The 22,196-nt window shown below is 45.2% G+C and overlaps 1 protein-coding gene across 6 annotated transcripts in view; it reads left to right on the top strand.

Annotated features, from left to right (window-relative positions):
- The window catches only part of LPP (LIM domain containing preferred translocation partner in lipoma), a 692,945-nt gene that overhangs the window by 42,944 nt on the left and 627,805 nt on the right, over positions 1 to 22,196 (top strand). For 3 of the 6 annotated variants that reach the window (XM_027848882.1, XM_027848884.1, XM_027848888.1), the window contains exon 2: positions 13,302 to 13,432. In XM_027848882.1, the coding sequence (XP_027704683.1) occupies positions 13,302 to 13,432 (131 nt within the window). Of the gene's footprint in view, positions 1 to 13,301; positions 13,433 to 21,550; positions 21,659 to 21,877; positions 21,970 to 22,196 lie in introns of those variants that run through there. The other 3 variants (XM_027848883.1, XM_027848887.1, XM_027848885.1) reach the window with 3 other exon arrangements.

Raw genomic sequence — 22,196 nt, forward strand, 5'->3', positions numbered from 1 at the left:
TCCTTCCACGAGTCCCCACATGGGATGTACCTGAAGGCCTTCATCCTTCCTGTTGACTTCCAAACGAGACGGTCTCCATCTGTGCTCTAGCTGTCACTAAAGAACCTGTTACTTTAAACAAGTCATGTCACCTCCCTGGCCCTCACTTTATCATTGGTCCAATGACAGGTTGGATTAGACCTTTTGGATGCTATGGACCCCTTGCCAGTTGGGTGAAGCCTGTGGACCTGTTTTCAGAATCATGTATTTAAATACATGAAATAAAAGAATTACAAAGAGAAGTGATTGTATTGAAATAGTTTTTAAAATAGTAATAAAAAATAACTAGTCCCCAGGTCTCGTGTTAAGAGCCCCTAGTAAAGGCTGCCAAAGAGAGATTATCTTGGTATTCCACAAGTGTCCACATTTCCTGATTCCATTGCTGGCAGGGTCAGGGAAGGGCAAGGTTGTTGGGGGGAGGTGGGGTAGCAAAGGAAGCCATCCAGTTATTAATGTATTTCTCACTTGGCGTCCAAACCCCTGAGATGACCTCATTTTTGGCTTCTCACTTTCTATAATTCAGAGCTTTTAGCATGTAATGCCACTGGGCAAAGGCCAATAGGAAATGGTGAGGCCGCCGGGGTTTGGGAGCCGCTGGCGCCCAGGCCCAGCCCAGCTTCTGCCCCTTTACACTGGATGTGACGTCATTTTGGTTCCTTCTGGGGAGCAGGCAGGCAACCTAAACTCTGCCTTGCCTTTCGATCTTGCTGGTCGACCTTCTTCTCGGCAAATAAAACAGACGAATGCAAAGATGGATGACAAGCCAAGCAGCCTTAATCTACTTTTTCAAAGCTGTGGCTTCTGTTGTTGTTGGAGGAGACGTTTCCTCCATGACCTTTGAGAGTTGTGGAGATCAAAACTGCACCCCCAAGTCAATGGAGTGCTGAGCCCTCTCTCAACGCCAGCTGGTTTGTGCCTTAGTACACAGACCTACGAGGCAATCTATCCCTGGGCTGTCCCCAGAACCTTTCCCCCAGCTTGCTGTAGTCTGAGAGAACTGAGGCCCGCCATGCTACAATGGGACACAGGAAGAGCATGAGTGGGCCAGCCCCCAAACTTCCCGAATGTCCAGCTTCACCAAACAAAAGCAGTGGCCGTGAGGAACCAATCTGAAGTCATTCTGAATTCTCATTGACTGAGTGTGGTGACTCAGCAAGAACCCTGGGGGCTGGGCCCTAAGAACGTTCAAGTGGCCACCTCCCTGGTGTGTGAAAGGTGGAGGGGAAGTCCAGGGGTGAGGGGGGCACCAGAAGTTAATGGCAATGTCAGGGCACCGTGCTTTGATTGGCTTCCTCTCGCCTTTTGGTGGCCGGCAGTGTTCTGGGCTGGTACTGGCCTTTCAGGGGATAACGGGCGGGCCTTCCGGAAGCCCTCTTGCTTTCTCATTGCCTTAGGAGGTGTCCTTCCCAGAGCTCTGCTTTCTCTCTTTACCAAATTCCAGGCTCCTGCAGCTGACCTCCTGGAAAAGCTTTTTCAGGAGCCTTTGTCTCCTTTTGCCAAGGTCTCCTGTTGACGGCTTCATTCTTCTGACTGTGGAGGAATTCCTTCAGTCAGCCTGCCTCCAGATTTACTAACAGTGGTCAGTGAAATTCACAGGAGGCCGAGGATGAGACCACTGAAGTCCTCCCACCGAAGTTTTTTTCCGCTGACCAGCCCTTAAGTATCCATATTTCCTTTTAAAATAAATGGATGAAGAGTTGTGTTCCTGATGGCAAGAAGAAGGAAAGAGATCCGGTCGTGAAGTGAATTCAATCACTGAAGGAGCATTTACATAGTACTTACTACATGCCAGGCACCATGCTGAATGCTTTTTTTTGCATTTGATTCTCACAACAACCTTGGGAGGTAGGCACTATCATTATCCCCACTTTACAGTTAAGGAAACTGAGGCAAACAGAGGTTAAGTGACTGACTTGACCAGAGTCACACAGTTAATAAGCTACATATGTGAGATATATTCAGAGTAGATGAAAGGGGAAAGCATTAACAGCTGAGGGGACAACCACTTTACCGCATCCTCAGTTTCCTCATTTGTAAAGTGGGGATAATAATAATGCTTACCTTGTGGGATATTATTTGTCAGACACAAACTTTCAAGTGCTATATAAATTGTAGATAATATTGTTCTTATTAATTAGGGAGAGGAGCACTAAAGCAGTGAGGAAGAACATTGGACATGAGCTTTGGAGCAAGCCAGGGCTTTGGATAAGGCAGAGTAGAAGAGGGAGGGAAGGTGTTGCAGGCATAGGTGGGGGGAACACCTTTACAAAAGCTTGGAGGTGGGAGAATGAATGTTACATGTACAGGGAGGAGCCAGTTCATTTCTTGAGAGAATGTGTGAAGGGGAGTCCGGGAGCCATATTGTAGAGGGCTTTAAATGACAGGCTGAGGATTTTGTATCTGATCCTCGGGGTAGTAGGAAGCTTCAGAAAATTCTTGCCATTTCTTGTTCACAAATTACTACTTTCTTATTCCAGCCTCCACATAGCAAAGCCCCGTTTAACATAGTATTATGAATTGTGTCCTGCAAATAGACACGACCAAAAGGACAAATAATATGATTTGTGCACATGTGCATGTATGCATACATGTATTTCTGCAAAGTCTAAGGGACTGAGTCTATTTTTAGATGGTTGAGCCCAGAATCCTTTCCTCCCAGGTAGGAAGTATGGACAGTAATCCAGTGCTGACTTATTCCCTGGACAGAAAGAGAGTTCCTCTTTATTGGATTTACCTGGAGGCTTGGGGACAGGGCCTGCCTTTCTCACCTGCTTAGGGTATGCTGGGTTCTAGCCATGGGGAAGAGGCCCGGCTTAGGCTGGGTCTTTTTCAGAAACTTGCCTTCCCCAGCTCCATCACATAATTCTTGTCTGTCTCAACCACACCCAAGGCCTCATTGGCATAGAGCTAGTCTCTATGGAAGATTGGGAAGGGGCTTGGTTTGGGAAGGCCCACCCTCCCAGGCTGCCTCTGGTCTCTCCTTGAATTGTCAGACTGTAAAAGGGGCAGTCCTTTGCCCTCCTTATGTGTGTGTCTTCTTCACACTCTGCCATTTTGTTTTCTGTACCGTCCCCAGAGCCAGTCTGCCTCCTGACTTAGATCATTGCCTTCCCAGGTTTGTCTTCTTGAGCCCCTCACCTCTGAGGCCTGAGTGGACCCCCAGCTAGCCTCCTCCCCAGGGCTGTTAGGAGAACCAATGAGTAGTTAAGGAACTTCACTGGATTGTGAGTCCATCAAGGGCAGGCGCTGAGCTTTTCTCTTTAGCACCTGACTGCAGGTGCTCAGATGATTGGCCTCTCAAAGGAAAGAGATCTGGTCAAGGGAAGTGAATTCAGTCACTGAACAAGCATTCACATAGCTCCTACTCTGCCAGGGGAGGATGAGGGCTGACAAAGCACCCATTGAGTGCCTGCCTTGTGCTGGGCATCTTGCTCGCCTGTGGGGTGGGGGGGATATTCCACATAGAAGACTCCATCTGCCATCTCTCTCCCTCCTCACCACCACCTCTTAGAATCGCTGGCTTCCTGCTTCAGCCGAAGCCTGCTCTCTTCCATCCCCAAGTTCATAATACTATGGCTTGAGCCAGGGCAGAAGGGCACTCAGGGGGTCCACCTCTGCAGAGTCCCAGGCCACGGCTAGCCAAGAACACTCAGGGATGGCTGGGCGGCACTGAAGGGGCCCATGTGGCCTTTTGCAGACACGTCTGCCAAAACAAGGAACAGCAACCTCAGCTTCCCTGATCTCTGCACCTAGGCAGTGAGAGGGTGTGTGGGTGTGTATGAGAGAGAGGGGGGGGAGGGGGGGGGGGGGGGGGGAAGATGGCGGGAGAGTGAAGGGGGAGGGAAAAGAGAGGGGAGAAGTGCAGAAAGAGGAAGGGAGAAGGGAAGAGAGGGAGGGGAGGGGAAAGAGGAAGGGAGAATGGAGGAGAGGAGGGGAGGGATGGAGAGAGACGCGAGCTAGGTCACCAAGGGAACTCTGCCCTCAAACTGAACCAGCCACTCTGAAATGATTTGTCATCTCATCCTCTGCCATGGCCCTCGTCTGTATTCTCAGCTTTTGACCCTTTTAGGCAAATGCGTGTTTTATACGGTGTCTGTTCTTTTTGCCATTTCTCTCTGATTCAGAGCCAGAAATCCTTTTCCTGTCAAAAGCAGGGGAACCTGGTCCAGAAACTTAACTTGCCGTCTGGCCTGAGTTGGCTGTCCCTGGCAGTGTGGCCAAACTGGGGTCCTGGGAGGTGAAGAAATTTGTCCCCGATCCCAGAGGATTTGAATCAGAATCTCTGACCTTAGCACTTTTAAAAATAGAATCTTGGATGTGGATTTAGGAAGAGTTGGGTTAAAATCCTCCCTCTGATACTACCTGTGTGACTCCTGAGCCCCGGTTTCCTCTCTATGAAACGGGGATGGTAATGTGCACAGTAGGCTTTCATGGCATGGTTGTACATCTTCAGTCAGGTAGTGAAAGGCTGGCCCTTCCCCAGCTTTGAAGGGCCGTGTTCACGTCGGCTATTGTTAATGTTGTCAGGTGTGGTCTCATCCTCCAAGCTCTCTGAGGGTCTCAGCTGTAGATCCCAAAGGGCCCACAGCAGTGCTAGCTCCTCAGCTCCCCTGATTAGGAGGTGAAGGTTAGAGTTAACAGGTGGCAAAGCCAAGCTTTGAATCTGACTGAAAGCCCACGACATTTTCCGTGACTCCAGGCTGCTTTTCTCTCGTTGTCCCCTATAGTCGTGACATTTCAACCAGAAGATAAACTCGCTGAGTCACTGACTCATCTCCATTTGGGGGCATGGCCACATGCCTCGTCATCTCACCCCCTTTCCCTCTGTCCCCCTCCTTCTGCACACCCCTCCCTCCCTTTGAGCAGAGCAGCACTGAGTTTGGAGCTAATGGAAACCGCGATGGTTCTAAGCAAAACACTCTCCCAGCGGACGTGGTCTGCCTGGACTGTTGGAATGTCATAGTTGTTGATGCTGGACAGTGTCCCTGTCCTCAGAGACCTTACAGTCTAATGGGCAAGGTACTACAGAATGCATGAATTAACTGAAGAATATTTGTAAGGCTCAATATTAGCAGTGCATGCAAATAAACTAGCCTATCAGGAACAGAGAAGAGAAACTGAGTAAAGAAATCGTCGGGGGAACGTGTCCTTGGCAGGCTTCTGGGGCGTGCTTTTCTTTCCCAGCCCAGCCTAGTTAAAGGGCATAAGCAGTGTTATTGCCTTATAGAAACTGGGATTGCTTGAAGCCGAAGAAACATTACGTCTTGGGCAGAGGAGATGGGCAGCTTGGGCGCATCGCCTGGAGACAGCTTTATATGACAGAGGCTTTACAGGAGAGGCTGAAGGAGCTCTGCGGACTCTTTGTTGGCAGTATAGACCGCTCTGTTGCTGAGGGTTAGTTAGCAGGGAATTCTAGTTAGAGTGGAATGCACCTTTTCCTTCCCAGGGTGGTACCAGATGTGAGGATGCCGGAGAGGGCAAGGTTTGCCCTGAATCGCACCTTTCTCAGTCCAGATACAATTGGGATGTGTGGAATTGGATGCGGGGTGTCAGGTAGGACTTACACAAATCAAAGCAAGTCATTACTCCCTGCTGCTGGAAGTGGGCAGACTGATCTCAGATGCCTTCCCTTGCCCAGACCCATAGATCAGAAAACAGGGGCATCAAGAGTTCACCTTCCAGCACGCGCTCAGGGGCCTGCTACTTGAGCTTATTAAAAATTGCCATTTGAACTAGCAATTTGCCGACATGGTTCTTGTGCAGTGATTAAGGCCGTAGGAGGTCTCGGGGAGAAAATTGCTTGTTTGGGCCGTGCCAGAAGTATCCGCAGCTCCGGCTTCCTTGGGAGCGTGATCCAGAGGCTTGGTTCTTTCTGCAGCCTGGTTGGTTTCTTGTCTTTTCTTCTCTCCTTAGCCCAGTAGCGGGCACAGAGGAAGGGCGTAAGAGATGCTGGTGAATTTGCACAGGTTGGCAGCTGGGGGCAGGGGATGGTGCTTACGGATGGTTGTGATTACTATCCTCTGGTCCTGGAAGAGGCATTCATTACCCTGAGAGCAGAGCTAGGGGAGGGGTGCGTTGTAGGGAGCCTTGGTGTGATGTCAGGGGGCAGTCAGCAAGGACAGCTTTCCCCCTGAAAACTGGGTCCCCTCCCAGATGTTGTGGAGAGCATCATGTGCAGGTGGGACGCAGCAACTCCCTTTCAGGCTCCTTTTGTTGTGTGATTCTCTGCTTCTGCACAGCCCTGTTCACTTTAGATGCCCTTTTCTCCCCCATGAGAATGTAAGCTAACTGAGAGCAGGGATTGTTTCATTCCTTGTGCCTGATACAATGCCTGGTGCATAGTAGGTTCTGAGTAAATGCTCATCGATTGATTTGATGAGGTTCAGCATTCAGAGGGAATAGACTTTTAGGTTTAAAGCCACATTGAATTGTAGAGATTGGACAGATGAAGAACTGAAGCCCAGAGGTTAAGAAGACTTTCCCTTGGTCACACAGCTAGTGTATGATGGAGATGGGATTTGAACCCAGACCTTCTGAATCCAGGTCCAAGATTCTTCTGGGAGAAGGTAATGACTAGAGTAGAGGCAATGTTGTGAGAGAGGAGAACCCTAGGGCTCTGGGATTCCAAGCCTGCCTCTGGTGCTTACTTCCAAGATCACCTTAGGTAAGGTACTTAACATCCCTGGGACTCAGTTTTTTCATATGTAAAATGAGGGGATTGACTGATGCCACCTCAAAAGCCCCCCTTAACTCTAGATTCCACATGATGGTCAGAGAGAGAGGCAACACCTCACAGGAAGGATTGTGGTACAACACAATTACCCTCAACTTGAGAGCTGGAAAACTAGAGTTCCAGCTCTGGCTTTAAAAAAAAAAAAAAAAAGATTATGTTCACTGGTTGTGTGAACTTTGATGGGTCATTTCCCTTCTCTGTACTTCAGATTCTTCAGGAGATCGCTGAGCTCTAGCCCAGCCCTGATATTCTGGGCTTCTCATCACCAATTTCAAGAAGCTCACTCTGGGTTCTGGGTGAGGGAAAAGAGAGGATTCTGATGTTGGCATCACACCCTTGAAGGCGCATCTTACAGCTTGTGGAAACAACTTTGAAGGGAGGGGAGGGGAGAGGAGGGACAGTGAGGTCCATGGCTACCAAACAGTCATGGGATGCATGGAGTCCCCCCGCAGAAGGTTGAGTGCACATAGCCCTAGGTAGAGATATTAGCCATAAGTTTTGACAGTATTTCTGAAACTGGATTTGATGGCTCAACTGTGTGACCTTTGGCAAGTGACAGCCTCTCTGGGCTTCAGTTTCATCCCTTAGAAATTGAAAGGGATTAGACTAGGTGTCCTTTGAGGTCCTTCTCACCTCTATGACCCTAGAGATTATAGATTTTAGCTAGAAGGGACCTTAGAGGGCATTTGGCAATTTCACTAAACATAGTAATAATAAATCTCTTTTTATCATAAACTTAATAAACATCTATGAACATTACAAAATATAAAGAAGAATGGGGGGAGGGGAGAAAGGTGACTCTATGAAACAGAAGTTTTGACATATTCACTTTTCTACTATCTATGTCTTAGGGAGATTTTTTTTCTTTTTTTCCAGAGAATGATATCATTCAAATCCAGCCTTCTATTTCCAATACTGACCTGATCGTCCTCGACTCCCTTCTGAACAGCCCTTCTCTCTTTATTTTTAAAAATATATATTTTTTATTTTAACACTTTTTTCTTTTTAAATTTTGAGCTTCAAATTCTCTCCCTCCTTCCCACTCCTTCCCCCACCCACTGAGAAGGCAAACAATATTATATCAATTATACATGTAAAATCATACAAAATATATTTCCATATTAGTCATATTTTAAAAAAAAATCAAGAAAACTAAAGTGGGAAAGTTATACTTCAATTTGTATTCAGAGTTCAACAGTTCTCTCTCTGGAGGTGAATAGCATTCTTCATTGTGAGTCCTTTGGAATTGTCTTGGATTCTTGTACTGACCAAAGCCAAATCTTTCACAGTTGATCATCATTACAACATTGCTGTTACTATGCACAGTGATCTTCTGGTTCTTCTCATTTCACTTGCATCAGTTCATATAGGTCTTGCCATGTTTTTCTAAAACCAGCCCCTCATCATTTCACCACAGCACAATAGTACTCCATCACAATCACATATAATAACTTGTTCAGCCATTTTTCAATTGATGAGCATCCCCCCAATTTCCAATCCTTTGCCACCACAAAAGGAGTGCTATAAATATGTTTTTTCCCCTTTTTCTTTGATCTCTTTGGGATATAGACATAACAGTGTTGTTGCTGAGTAAAAGGGTATGCACAGTGTCATAGCCCTTTAGACATAGTTCCAAATGCTGCTCCAGAACGGTAGAATCGGTTAACTAATCCACCAACAGTTCATTAGTGTCCATACTTTCCCCGTCTCCTTCAGCATTTGTCATTTCTGATAGGTGTGAGGTGGTACCTTGGAATTATTTTAATTTGCCTTTTTCTAATCAATAGTGATTAGAACACTTTTTTTTCATAGATGGTTTTGATTTCTTCTGAAAACTGCCTGCTTTTATCATTTGACCATTTAACAATTGGGGAATTATTGGCTCTTATCAATTGGCTCTTCTTTTTATAAATTTGACTCAATTCTATACTCAGTATATAGTTGAGAAATGAGGTCTTTATTGGGAAAATTTGCTGTAAACATTTTTTGATACTACTTTATTGTCTGTAATAGCTTTTAGCAAAATGTGGTTTCCCTGATTATCTCTTTAATTAGGTTTATTTTTGCTTTTGCCTATTTATTTTAACTTGGTGTGTCTTTCTGGTTCAAATTTCTCTCTTGTATACAACATACTTTTGGATTCTGGTTTCTAATTCACTCTGCTTTCCGCTTCTGTTTTAGCATTCATAGTTATGATTACTATGTATTTTACTCCATCCTATTTTCTTCTATTTCTTCTTTTTTCTCTTTTTATCCTGTCCCTCCTCAAGAGCCTATTTTGCTTCTAATCGTGGCCTCCCTTAATCCACTTTCCCTTTTATCATCTCCTCCCCCCCCTTTATTGTCTTCACTTCCTATTTCCCTATTGGATAAGTTACATTTCTATACACAACTCTAATTCATATTCTCTCTGTCTCTCTCCCTCTCCCCTTCCCTCTTTGAACTAATTCTAATGAGAAGGGTTCAAGCATTGCTTGCCTCACCCCATTTTCCCCTCCATTGTAAAAGCCTCTTTTATGTAAGAAAAATTTCCTCATTCTACCTCTCTCTTCCCCCTTCTCCCAGTGCATCCCTCTTTCTGACCCCTTCATTTTTTTTGAGATCATTCCAATATAATTGACTTACATCTATGCCCTCTGTCTATATAAACTCTTTAAATGCCCTAATAATGATAAAGTTCTTAGGAGTTGTTTTTTGTCCTTCACTCTTATAGAAGACCAACATGACATCAAGATGTTGGGGTCAGTGTACAGTGTGTCTGGCTGTGGCTGATTATATCAATATGGGCTTGGAAGGAGTTCCGTGTATCATCTTCCTATGTAAACAGCTTGACTTTATTTAGACCCGTATGGTTACTGTTGCTTCTCTTGAGTTTTCCATTTGAATTTCAAATTTTCTGTTCCGCTCTAGTCTTTTCATCAGGATTGCTTGAAAGTCCTCTATTCATTAAATATAAACATTTCCCCTGAAGGAGTATATTCAATTTTTCTGGGTAGGTTATTCTTGGTTTTATTCCTAGCTCCTCTGCTTTCTGTAATATCATATTCCAAGCCCTCTACTCCTTTAGCATGAAAACTGATAAGTCTTCTGTGATTCTGACTGGAGCTCCATGAACTTTGAATGGTTTCTTTTTGGTTGCTTGAAGTATTTTCTCTTTGACCTGGAAGCTCTGGGATTTGGTTATCATATTCCTGGGAGTTTTCATTTTGGGATCTCTTTCAGGAGATGATTGGTGGATTTTTTCAATTTTGATTTGACCCTCTGGATCTTAGGCATCAGGGAAGTTTTCCTTGACATAATTTCTTGAAATTTTATATCTAAGCTTTTTCTTTGACCATGACTTTCAGATAGTCCAATGATTTTAAAATGATCTCTCCTGGATCTATTTTCCAAGACAGTTGTTTTTTTCTTGATGAGATAGTTCACATATTCTCCTATATTTTCATTCTTTTGACTTTGTTTTATTGTTGTTGTTGTTGTTGTTCTGATGTCTCATGGGATTTTTAGCTTCTGCTTGCCAAAACCTAATTTTTAAGGAATAATTTCTTCAGTGAGATTTTGTATCTCTTTTTCCACCTGGTCAATTCTGCTTTTGTTTTTTCAGTGAATTTTTTTTTTTAATTTCCTTTTCCATTTGTCCTATTCTGTTTTTTAAGGTATTATTTTCTTCACTGCTTTTTTTGGTGCCTCTTTTATCAAGTTGTTAATTCTTTTCAAAATTTTCTGACATCACTCATTTCTTTCCCCATTTTTTCCTCTACCACTCTTACCTCTTTCCTTAAGTCTTCTAGAAATTCTTGTTGGGCTTGGGTTCAATTAGCATTTTTCTTTGAGGCTTTGTTTGTAGTTGTTTTCACATTGTTGTCTTCTTCCAAGTTTCTATCTTGGTCTTCCCTATCACCTTAGTCATTTGTTATGGTCAAATTCTTTTGTTGTCATTGTTTGCTCATTTTTTCCAGTATATTTCTTGACTTTGAATTTTATGTTAAAGTTGGGCTCTGCTCTCCTGTGAGTGGGGAGGCACTGTCTCAGCTTCAGGCTGTTTTGTGATGCTGTTTTCAGAGATAGTTCTGGAGTTCTGAAAGTTTTTGGCGCTTCCAAGGAGATGTGATGCAGGGTGGGATGTGGTCATTGCTTTCCTGGTCTGAGCTCTGCTCTTTACCCAGGAAGGGCCCCTGGTCCCCTGAAGTCACAAGCACTGGTGATCTCTTTGCCTTGAAACTGTGACTGAGGTCTCTGCTCCCTTGTGACCAACACCCAATGTTCCTCCCCACTCTGGAACTGTGACCCAGAATTGTTTATGGGCAGTGTCAGCTGTACCCAGAGCCAGTCAAGGGTTCCCTGTAGCCTTTATTTGCCCAGTAGTTAGACCCCCTTACGGTCTCTGGGCTGAGAGCTTCTGAAACCACAATTGCTGCTCATGTAGTGTGGACTCTGGTTAGTCCCCCCACCCCTCACAAACTTTCCTGTTGACTTCTTAAGTTTTCTTAGGCCGGAAAAATATCCCAACATGACCTTTCGCTGACTCTGCTACTCCAAAATTTTATTTGTGGTGTTATTTTTAAATTGTTTAGAGGGGAATGTTGGGGAGTTCAGCAGGGTCCCAGCCTCTACTCCACATACAGATGGTGAATTTTCTCTTCTTTATTTTTAAAAATGATTCACTGATGCTCACTTCTCCCTATTCTTCCTTATCCCCTCATTTTGTAGAGGAAGAAACTGAGGCCTCGGGATATTAAGTCTTGACATTTAGAGAGCCAAAACTGAGCCAGGATTTGAATCTTGCTCTGCTCCCCCTCCTGTGGCTTTCTCAAGGCCAAGAGCTAGGTCATGAAGGTTCTTTCCAGCTCCGCATCCTATGAACATATTTGATTTTCATCTGGGCCACAGGTATTTTGGCCATGGACATGGCATGTGCTACCTCCAATCTCTAAGAGCACCTGAAGTCTTCTCTTGGGCCGGACAGTTCCCATCTAGAAAGATGCCGAGGTTAAATTTTCTGTCTTGGTGCCCGTATAACCGTAGTAGACTCAGTTTCTCCAAAGCTGATCCTTGGCTCCCTGAGTCTGCGGGTCTTGTGGTTGGGGTCATGCTTCTGCTATTTAAATTCCATAAGTCTATTAGATGATGAGGATCAATGGTCAACATGCTGACTTTGGAGTCAGAGGACAGGGTTCAGACTCATGCCTTCCTCTTACTAGTTTGTCACCTTGTAGTTCATTTGACTTCGTTGTGCCTCAATTTCTTCATTTGTAAAACAAATCAGAAGGGATTGAACCTTCATATTTAAGTCCTAAATACGGGGGCCTCTGAAGTTAAGGCAGGCACTGTGCCGGGCAGGGATACAGGCAAAAAAGAAGTCTGCCACCGAGCTGATTGCATTCTACTAGGAGGCAGGCGTGGGGGGCTACAAAAGATACAGCGATATGTTGATCCCAAATATAGACAAAGTTGTTTCAGGAGGAGGAGAGTACCAACAAATGGGAGGATCAGAACAAGGGTGGTCCTTGAGCTGAGACTGCAGGGTATCTAGGGTTCCAAGAGGTGGAGGTAAGGAGGTCAGCCTTGGTAAAGACAGAAGACGTAGGAGAGAACAGAAAATGGGCCAGTTTTGGACTCTAGAGCATAGACCCGTAGATCCCCATGGGGGGGGCACAATTACAAGTCATTCTAGAGTGATAGGTTAAACCAGTTTTGGAAGGATGTTAAAAGCCAATTGGAAGCATTTGCTTTTTATCCTGATGGCCAAAGGGAGTCCTCGAATGTTCAAGAGGGAGGGGAGTGACGCGTGCTTCAGGAAAGTCACTTTGGCCTCTCCTAATCTGTGACTCGGGGCCTCTGAGGCAGCCAAGACTGGTGGAGATGACTCGGTCTGGTTAGGAGCTCTGCAGAAGATGGTTGGTGAGGGTGGGGAGAGCCTGGAGGCAGGAGATCTGGAAAAGAAGCTTGTTCCACAATGTATATCAGCTTGCCACTCCCAGCCTCGGTTTCTTCACTAGCTGAATCAGATTCTTGCTCTCCCATGCTTTCCTCTTCCCCCAACTCACAGGATGGTTTTATAGAAAACACTTTAGGTCCAGAGAAGTAGCAAGTGCCGTGATCCTGATAATTGAATGTCAGGATCATGTTTCTAAATAAAATGAGCTTCCAGTCTCCCCCGGAGCTGTGAATGACTGTTACGTTTACAAGAAACCTTGCTTTCTTTTTTTGTTTTAAGTTCTTCCTTCCCTTCCCCCAATGTCTTCCTGCCCCAACTCCCAGGCAGAAATCTAAAGTACCCGAAGGTTATGGGACTGGTTCAGAGTCCGGTAGTAAAGAGCTGGCAAATGACCCGAATCCTGCGGCGGCTCAAGCCTCTTCCTTCAACTCTTCCTTAGGACTGTTGAGGTTCCGTTGAGAATCTCTTTTTTTACTCTCCTCTCCAAGTTTAACAATGAGTGGAACAGTTGGAGGAGCCTAGGTCAGGGGCCACCTTGGGGAGATGGTGGCTCTTTCTTTGTAACTGACGGGAAGATTTTGCTTTCAACAGGGCTTGAAGAGAATTCTCAAGTGGTGTCCATTGTGAGGGACCCAGAGGAAGGTCTTGGAGGGCTAACCTGCTTCTCCATCGCAGACTTTCACTCTCATCACAGCCTCCTCCTTTGGTCAAAGACATCATCGGTATGTACCAATCCCTGTTTTTACCCTTGGCTTACAAAGATGGGGGTGTGGGACCTACTAGGAAATGATCCTAGGCAGATGACTAGGACAGGGGGCATGGCAAGATGATAGATGCTTTTTCTACAGTTGAGATACGAAATATCCAGAACCTTTGATTAATTCCTGCTTTGGAGTGTCTCCTTTCTTGGCTGCTAAATAGCTTCCAGTCATCCTCTCTATGGATTCTCCCATATAGCCTCACCACTCAGATCTGGGAGCTGCCAATGCTGGAGCCTCCCCCAAAGCAAACATTTCAGGCCTGGCACCCGGAATCCAGGATCTCCAGGTTTCTTCCAAAGTTTACCTCCATGAACTCCAGTTGACCCAAGTATTCATTTGGCATCATCTAGGTCTGGAGCCCCACTGAGAGTCCAGTTGATAGGAAGCCTGCAGTTTGAAAACTGCCGTTTACTTACACACTTTGAACAGCTCCAATGGGGACTGTGGAGAGGGAGCTCTTGGCTATGTTGCTGTTTCTCTGATGGGTTTCCATAGGCCTTCTTATTGAATTGTCTAGAAATGACCTCATCGCTTGCTGTGTTTCTAAAGGAATGTACAGTTGCTGCCAGAAACCCCCCGCTAGGGAAATGGGAGACCAGCTCTGAAAAGGAGGCCTAGTCTGGATCCTGTGCTTGCACTGAGTGGCAGGCTTTCAGCCTTGGCATCTGCCTAGTGACTCACCCACCTTGCCTCCTGGCCACTTTAGAATTTTGAGAAAGAACCCTCTTTCCCCCTACAAGGAAATGTCAGAGAAATTTCCTTTTTGCTCTGTAGTCCTGGGACTGAAGTTCAGAGGCTTGTCTGTCTTCCTGGGCTAATGGGGTAGCAGTGAGGGAGTTTGGAATGAGATTTCTAGCTTTGAGCCCCTGACCATTGGGTCACTAGGTTCTGGGAATGCTGGACAGCCAGTGGGACTCAAATCACTTGGGAAATAGCTTTGCTGTATCTTTTTAAGTTTTGGAGTGATATCAGAATTGGGCAAAACAATGAGTGGCTCTTGGGTGAGTAGTGAAGATGACCACAAAGTCATTGGAAATGCATAAGAGGTAGCATAGTATAGCCAGAGGACTAGAGTTCAAATCCTGCCTCTGACACTTGATCTACCCATATAACTTGGACAAGTGATTTAGCCTCTCTGGGTCTCAGTTTCCCCTTCTGTAAAATAAGAGGGTTGAAGCATCTGGCCCTGAAAATCCTTTTCAGCTTTATTATCCTATGAACTCCATGGGGATATAGATGCTGATTCCTAATGTTTATGTCAAGTAAGAGAGAATTCAGAAACTCCCTGTATTTCCCAACTGCCAGACCAGAAATGAAATGCACATGTTTCTGGGGTGTAGTAATCACTTTTTTCTAGTTATTCTGGCTGCTATTATTACTTTTTGTGTTTTGGCATATGATGGGGCCTTTGGACAGGTCCTAAGTCCTGGCAGCTGGACTATGCTTGGTAAATGATGATCACCTTTTCTTCTTTTCTCTTTTCCTGGGACTGCTCTATCATTTAGACCTCTTGGCTGTCAAATGTGTCCTTCCACTCCTTTGCCCTCTGACCCAAAGAGAAAAAAAAAAGCAGCCAAAGAGGAGGAATTGTAGTGATCATATATCCCAATTTTCTCATTTTTTAATTGAGGAAACAGGTCACAGAGAAATTTTCTCACAATACTACTAATATTTTGAATTCCAAGGGACCTCTTCACTCCTTTGCAAACAGTGCTTTCTTGGCAGTGTGCAATACTAACATGTATTTCTACTACAGATAACCTGCACTGGTCAAAATAAATGTAAAAGTCTAAGCTTGGGACCAAAAAATCAATTTCACATACTAAGATGGAGAAGTCTAGAAAATAGTTGGTGTGAACACAGTGTAAAGATTTTAGTGGACAACAAACTCAGTATGAGATTTACAAGTATGATTTCACAGCCAAAAGAGAAAACAATCTTGGGCTGAATTAATCAATCAATGTGTATTTATTCAGAAAGGCATTGTGCCCAGAATAAGAGAGTTGATGGCCTTTTGGAGCTCTGTCCTGCTCAGACCTGACCTTTGGGGTCTTGTGTTCAGTTCTGGACACTCCCATTTAGACACCGATAAACTGGAAAGTGTCTATAAGAGGATGACTAGTAGGTTGTAGGGACCTCGGGTTTCTGCCATTTGAGGATCAAGTAAAGAAAGTATGGATGTTTAGCTGGTAGAGCAGAAGTAAGGGAACATGATGACTGTCTTCAAGTCTTTGAAAGCTGATTCACATGAAGTGCCTTGCACACAGTAGGTGCTTAATAAATGCATGTTGATTTTTTTTTCCCCACTTGGTCCCAGAAGCTAAAAAATTGGACCAGTGAGTCGGAGCTGTAGGGAGTCAGGTTTTGGCTTGATGTGAGGAAAACTACCCACCAAAGTGTCTCAGAATGGAATGGGTTAAGTTTCAGGAAGTAGTAACCAATAGATTTTGTCGAATGAAGGATGTTGCAGATGGGGTTTTTGGTCAGGCGTGGCTTCTGAGCTTTTCTCAACCTTTGAGATTCTGGGATTCTCTATTATGAAGGATACCTTTTGGCTGCCCTAGTCCCCAGTGATTACTCTCTTGGTAGAGTACAAGCACCTTTGAGCAGGAATTTTTAAATTCATTCTTTTTCTGTTCCCAGTGCCTAGCACCATCCCGGGACGCATAGTAGGTGCTTAATAAATGCTTATGGTTTGATTAGTCCCTCCTCTTGTTTCACTTGCGGTCTGTGCTGTACCAATTGACGCTTGATTCTATTTGCTCTCATATTTCTTATCGGTCCAGCTTATTATGACTTGTCTTCCCAACTAGATCCATGCTTGTTGAGTTTGAAGATGAGGTCTGTACCATTTAAACTCTTTTGACTTGCTTGGTGATTGGATACTCTGGGCACATAGTTGTAATTCTACCAGTGCATGTGAATTGTTGCGTTTCTAGGGACAGATGAATGAGCACTCCATTGTTTTGACTGACCTAGATTACTGGGATCTTCATAGGGTGTGTGTGTGTGTGTGTGTGTGTGTGTGTGTGTGTGTGTTGGGGGGTGGAATGGACCATATCATTATTGCATGCTAGGTGCTCTGAGCCTCTGAGGTCATTGTAATAACTTGAGGAACTCTCACTGGCCACTCGGGCTTTTTAGGAACATGGTCTTTAATGAACCTGGAAGCTGAGACTAGCTTGTGGTCCTTCTCCTGACTGTGAAGTGCTATATCTTTAGCTTTTTGCTGTCTAGAAAAATGGAATCAATTATCTTGCCAAAGTACCATAAATGACAGTCTTTAGACTTGAGTGAAAAATACTCTATCGCCATGCCTACCCCATGCCTTCATTTCCTCAACACATTCTGTCTCCTCAACCCTTCTAGTCCAGCAGAATGACTAGTTCTCTCTAAGCACCAAACAGAGTGGTCTTTTCTTTTTCCTTCCTAGTCCTTTCTGGACCTTGCCATCTGCCCTGCTCCTGCCCCTGCCCAAGAACCATCTCGCCTTCCTACCTGCCATGAACTGAACGTGGACTTGAGCCTTCCTTTACGTGTTGTTTCTCTTCATTAGGATGTGACCTTCTTGAGAGCATGGACTGTCTACATTTTCTTTTTGAATCTCCAGTGCTGGGCATGATGTCCGTGCTTAATTAACCATTTTCCCTCTCCATTCCTTTCCTTGGGTTCTCTGCTGCTCCTGACCTGGTTGGCTGTTCCTTTCTCTTTTCTTCCTTAGCTTGGTTATGGCTTAGCTATGGTTATGGTTAGTAGACACCAGTGTTCCCAGATGAGATTTTCTTCCCCGTCCCCTCTTTCTCTGTTCACATAACTAATCACGTCCTGTCAACAACCCCTTCACGCCATCTGGCCTGTGGTCCTCCTTTTTATCCCTGCTGTCATCACCCTGATATAGGCATTCATCGCCACCTTCAAGGACTAGCATAAAGCCACCCAGAACATCTTCTGAGCTCCATTTTTCTTCTCCCAGGCCCTCTTCATTCTGCTATACTGGACATCTCGATATTTCCTGCATCCCTCCATGCTTTCTTGCCTCTGTGACTTCATTGATGCCATTCCCTGTATCTCAGATGTCTCTTCACTCCCATGCATGCCAGTTGAAATCCTTCCTAGATCAGCTGAAATGCTGTGTCCCCTCTGAAGCCTTCAATGACTCTCCCTTCCCCCAGCTCAGTCAATCCCCATGTTCAGTCTACTGGGAAGAGGTCTTGACATGGTGTCAGATAACCTGGATTCAAGTGCAGGTTTAGATACTTACTATTGGAGTTAAAATTTTGAGTGAGTACTTTTCCTGGGCACCTAGGTGGCACAGTGGGTAGCGCACTGGGCTTGGAATCAGGAAGATTCATCCTCCTGAGTTCAAATCCAGCCTTAGACACTTATTAACTGTGTGACCCTGGACAAGTCACTTTACCCTGTTTGCCTCAGTTTCCTCATCTGTAAAATGAACTATAGAAGGAAATGACAAACCACTCCAGTATCTCTGCCAGGAGGACCCAAATGGGGGATTCAGCAACAACTTTTCTGAGCCTCTTTTTCTTCATCTGTAACATGAAGCATAGAGCTCTCTCTATTTACCAAAATCCAATAAATAAAGGATCTCCTAAAACACCTGGTTTAGCTTTCGCCCAGGGCCTGGCGCCACCCCGCATGCCCCACCAGCCACCTCCCCAGCATGTCCTTAGAAATGAAAATCTTCTTCCTCACTGAGGCCGACCGTTCCATTGTTGAATCACTCTAATTAAGCATTTCCTTATGCTGAACTGACATCTTCTTCTTTGTATTTTCTACCTACTGGCTCTAGTCCTGCGATCCAGGACCAGTAGCACAAATTCTTTTTCCATGAATGCCCTTCACTTACTTTAAGACTGCTATCATGTCCCCTCTAATTCATCTCTCCTCAAGATTGCACATCCTCAAGTCTTTCAGGGGATCCTTGGGTAATAGGATATCCAGGCCCCTCATGAGGTGATCACTCACCAATGGATGGAAGTTAGTTCATTTATTTTTTCAGTCAGACTCTTCATGACTCCATTTGGGGTTTTCTTGGCAAAGACTGAAATGGTTTGCCACTTCCAGCTCATGTTACAGATGAGGAAACTGAGGCAAACAGGGTAAAGTGACTTGCCCAGAGTCACACAGCTAATAAGTGCCTCCGACCTGATTTGAACTCAGGTTCTCCTGACTCCAGGTCCTGTACTCTATCCACTGAACTACCTAGCTGCCAATGGAAGTCAGTAGCTTTCTTCAGGGTCAGGAAGAAGTGAAGATGGTAGTACTCCCCAAAGTCATCTGAGCAGGACAGGATTTAGTGAAGCTATTGCCTCTCTCAGTTTTACTTCTCTGCCTCTTTTAATAAAGGCAAAGATCACAGTGACCCTTTTGGTGGACTTGTTAACTACTGTTGACCTTGCACTTTAGCCACAACCCTGCAGTCCTTCCATCTAATCATACTTCCACCATCTTGTACTGGTGACACTGATCCCTTGAACCCAATGGCAGGACTTGGCACTTATCCCTATTCAATTACTCCTTGAAAGGTCAAGATCACAGTTCCTGACTCTTGAGATCTAATTAAAATGAGCAGATCTGATCCAGGGCATGGCTTACTTCTGCCCCATTCAAGTCATATATGCTTTCATCCAATTCACCGATAAAAAATGTTGCACAAAATTTGTCTAAGTACCGTTTTGTGTTGTGGAAAAGACCTTGGTCAGAATGAGCCATTGGTACCTCTTCTGGACTTTCACAACTTTGTCCCTCTCTTATGGACTTTGCATCTTCAGTTGTGGTATCTTTACCTATGAGTGTGTATTCTACTGAAGGGTGAGGATGGAACCTCACTCAGAAGGTTCGTTGGATGTCAGAGACAGAATAGACCTTTGGGATTGGTCCATCCAACCCTTAAATTTTGGAGATAAAAAAACTGAAGCCCAGAAAGTAGAAAGGACTTGCTCAAAGTCACACAGGTCGTACGCTGGGTGATTGGGATTTGAACCATGACCTTTGAATGGACCTGAGTGACTGGATAACTGTTTTCAAAGATAATTAGAGATTTTCTACTGAGTCCTGGAGGGTACAAAGAGAAGCAGTAGGTGGAAGTTGCTAGGAGACCAGTTCCAGAAGAATGGAAAGGAAAAGGCAAAGGGAAAGAGAAAGAAAGAAAAAGAAAGAGGAAGAAAGAAGAAAAAGAAAGAAAGAAAAAAAGAAAAGAGAAAGAAAAAGAAAAGAGAGAGAGAAAAAATGTATATCATTAGGTTAGATTAGAGTAAGAAATGTACATCTCTTCTGGGTATTGATATTTTAGAAACATACAACAAGAAAAATAACTGGTAAACTGAATTGAGCACATGACCCACAGAGGGATGAAGGGTGGATATGATCTATTAAAAATCATTTCATCCCTCATGGCACCAGTCAACCACTCAGTATTTAAAAAGCACCTACTACATGCCAGGCAGTGGGGGTACAAAGACAAAAATGAAACGCTCTCTGCCTTTAAGTCACTTATATTCTTTACAGAGAAGCACAGGGCAATATAACACTTGGAAGGAGAGGTGCTAGACTTCAGAATTTGTTGGTCCCGGGAGTTCTTGGGGAGGGAGGCCTCTCAGAGTAGAAAGGCACTAGCTTGTAGGCTCTCAAATTGCCTATAGAAGCATATCTGAATTATTTACCAAATTAATAAATCCAGTACTTAGCACAGTTCCTAGAGAAGAGTAAGTGATACATATGTATTGTGTGTGTGTATGTATAGCACCCACTATTAAATTAAATACACCCACCCACACACACACATACATATCTATAGATAGATCGATTGATAGCCTGCTTCGATCTGTGTTCAGACCCCGGCCGTTCTTTGGGGACATGTAGCATTTTTCATCCTAAGTCCTTCAGACCTGTCTTGGATCAATGCATTGCTGAGGATAGCTAAGTCATCCACAATGATCATGCTATAATATTGCTGTGACTTTGTACATGGTACATTTCACTTTGCATCAGTTCATATATAAGTCTTTCCAGGCTTTTCTGAGAGCATCCTGCTCACCATTTCTTATAGCACAATATTCCATCGCAATTCAGCCATTCCCCAAATAATGGGCATCCCCTCAGTTTCCAATTCTTTGCCACCAGAAAAGAGCTGCTACAAATATTTTTTGTACATGTAAGTCCTTTTTCTTTCTGTTTTAATAAACGTTTATTGGTTGATAAATACAAAGTATTTTTTGGGTGGGGAGGGGAGGCACTGGCAGCTGAGGGTGGGAGCAGGAGCGTCTTCCTATAAGCAGTAGTTTGAGCTGAGCTTTGAAGGATGCTGCAGATTATCAGAGGCTAAGGGGGGGGGGGGAGTGCATTCTAGGCAGAGGCTTAGCCTTTGCAAAGGCAAGGAGGTGAGGGCACGGAATGTTGAGTGTGAAGAATAAATGGCAACAAAAACTGTTTGTTTGGACAGTGAAGGGCCATTAGACGAGGAGATCCTTGCTGGTCAGATAGGGAATCAAGGCTCCTTTCTCTTGTCCCTTGATTTCCCTCTGCCTCTGCTCCCCGTCCTCGTCAGGTCAGTTCAGCACTCAGAAGGTTTAGGACGTCAGAAGCATGACCACCAGAATGTTCACGAGAAAGGGGCTTTAAGAAGCTTGCACCAGCCCAGGGTCTGCCTTGGTCTTGGTTCTCAGGGGCACATGGTCAGGACAGACTGAGGTCTGAACCCATTCATTCTAACGTTCTGCCTGACCCAGAGATACTGGAGATCCTGTGGCCTTGGCTCTGGCCTGGGGGCCCCCTGATGAATCTGCCCCCCTAGGAGGAATTGTGATATCACCTTCTGGGAAACTGAGAGTGAGTGTGTGAGCAGGGATGGGGGGCTTCTGGTCTGTCCCCCCTTCACGCTCTCCCAGCCACTCCCTCACTTACACACCTGCTCTCTTGCAGCCACACCCTTAGGCGTCTCCCCAGACCCAGGTGGGAGGGAATTGTCGTGAATCACGGCCCCACCAGAGCCCTTTGCCACCCAGACCACTGACTTCCTGATGACTCCTGCTCCTACACCTAGCACAGTAACTGGAGGGCATCCGGAACAGAGTCCAGCCTCAGCCTCTCTTTGGGTTAATCATTGACTAAGAGACATGGGACGCTTCTTAAGAGGAGCGTTTCCTCCAAGTGCCAGAGCAGAGGAGAAGGGTGATTTTTCTGACATCCTCCTTAGCCTGCTTCTCCATATTTGGAAATGTTTACCCATGGCCCTGATCTATTGGGAGGGGAGGGGAGGGGAGGTGACTCAGGGTTGGGAAGGAGCAGGATTTGAATTCCTGTTTCCAGAAAATAGGGTTTCCCCCTCCCCCTTTCCCCTTGTTTTGGAGGCTGAGCAGGGAATGCTTGAGCCTTATCCCCTTTCTTCAGGACCTCCTTCCGATTATTTCTGCACAAGGAAGAAGGACGTGTGTGAGAGGGATTCAGGGAGTGAGGGAACCAGGGACGAACTGCCTTGGAGAGTAAGTACGCGTGGATGGTCGGGGCTGGAGCAAAGAGGCTCCTTTTCCTCAGCTGGGTGGCTCCAGACAGCCTTGGCCCGTCGAGAAGGAGACAGGACGCTGTTACTGTCTGCCCGGGGGTGATAGTTTGTTGGGTTCTGAGAAGAGTGTGTGAGTGAGAGAGAGAGAGAGAGAGAGAGAGTGTGTGTGTGTGTGTGTGTGTGTGTGTGTGTGTGTGTGTGTGTGTG

The sequence above is a fragment of the Vombatus ursinus genome, unplaced genomic scaffold, assembly GCF_900497805.2.
Source record: "Vombatus ursinus unplaced genomic scaffold, bare-nosed wombat genome assembly UNPS02006874.1, whole genome shotgun sequence".
Classification (NCBI taxonomy): Eukaryota; Metazoa; Chordata; class Mammalia; order Diprotodontia; family Vombatidae; genus Vombatus; species Vombatus ursinus.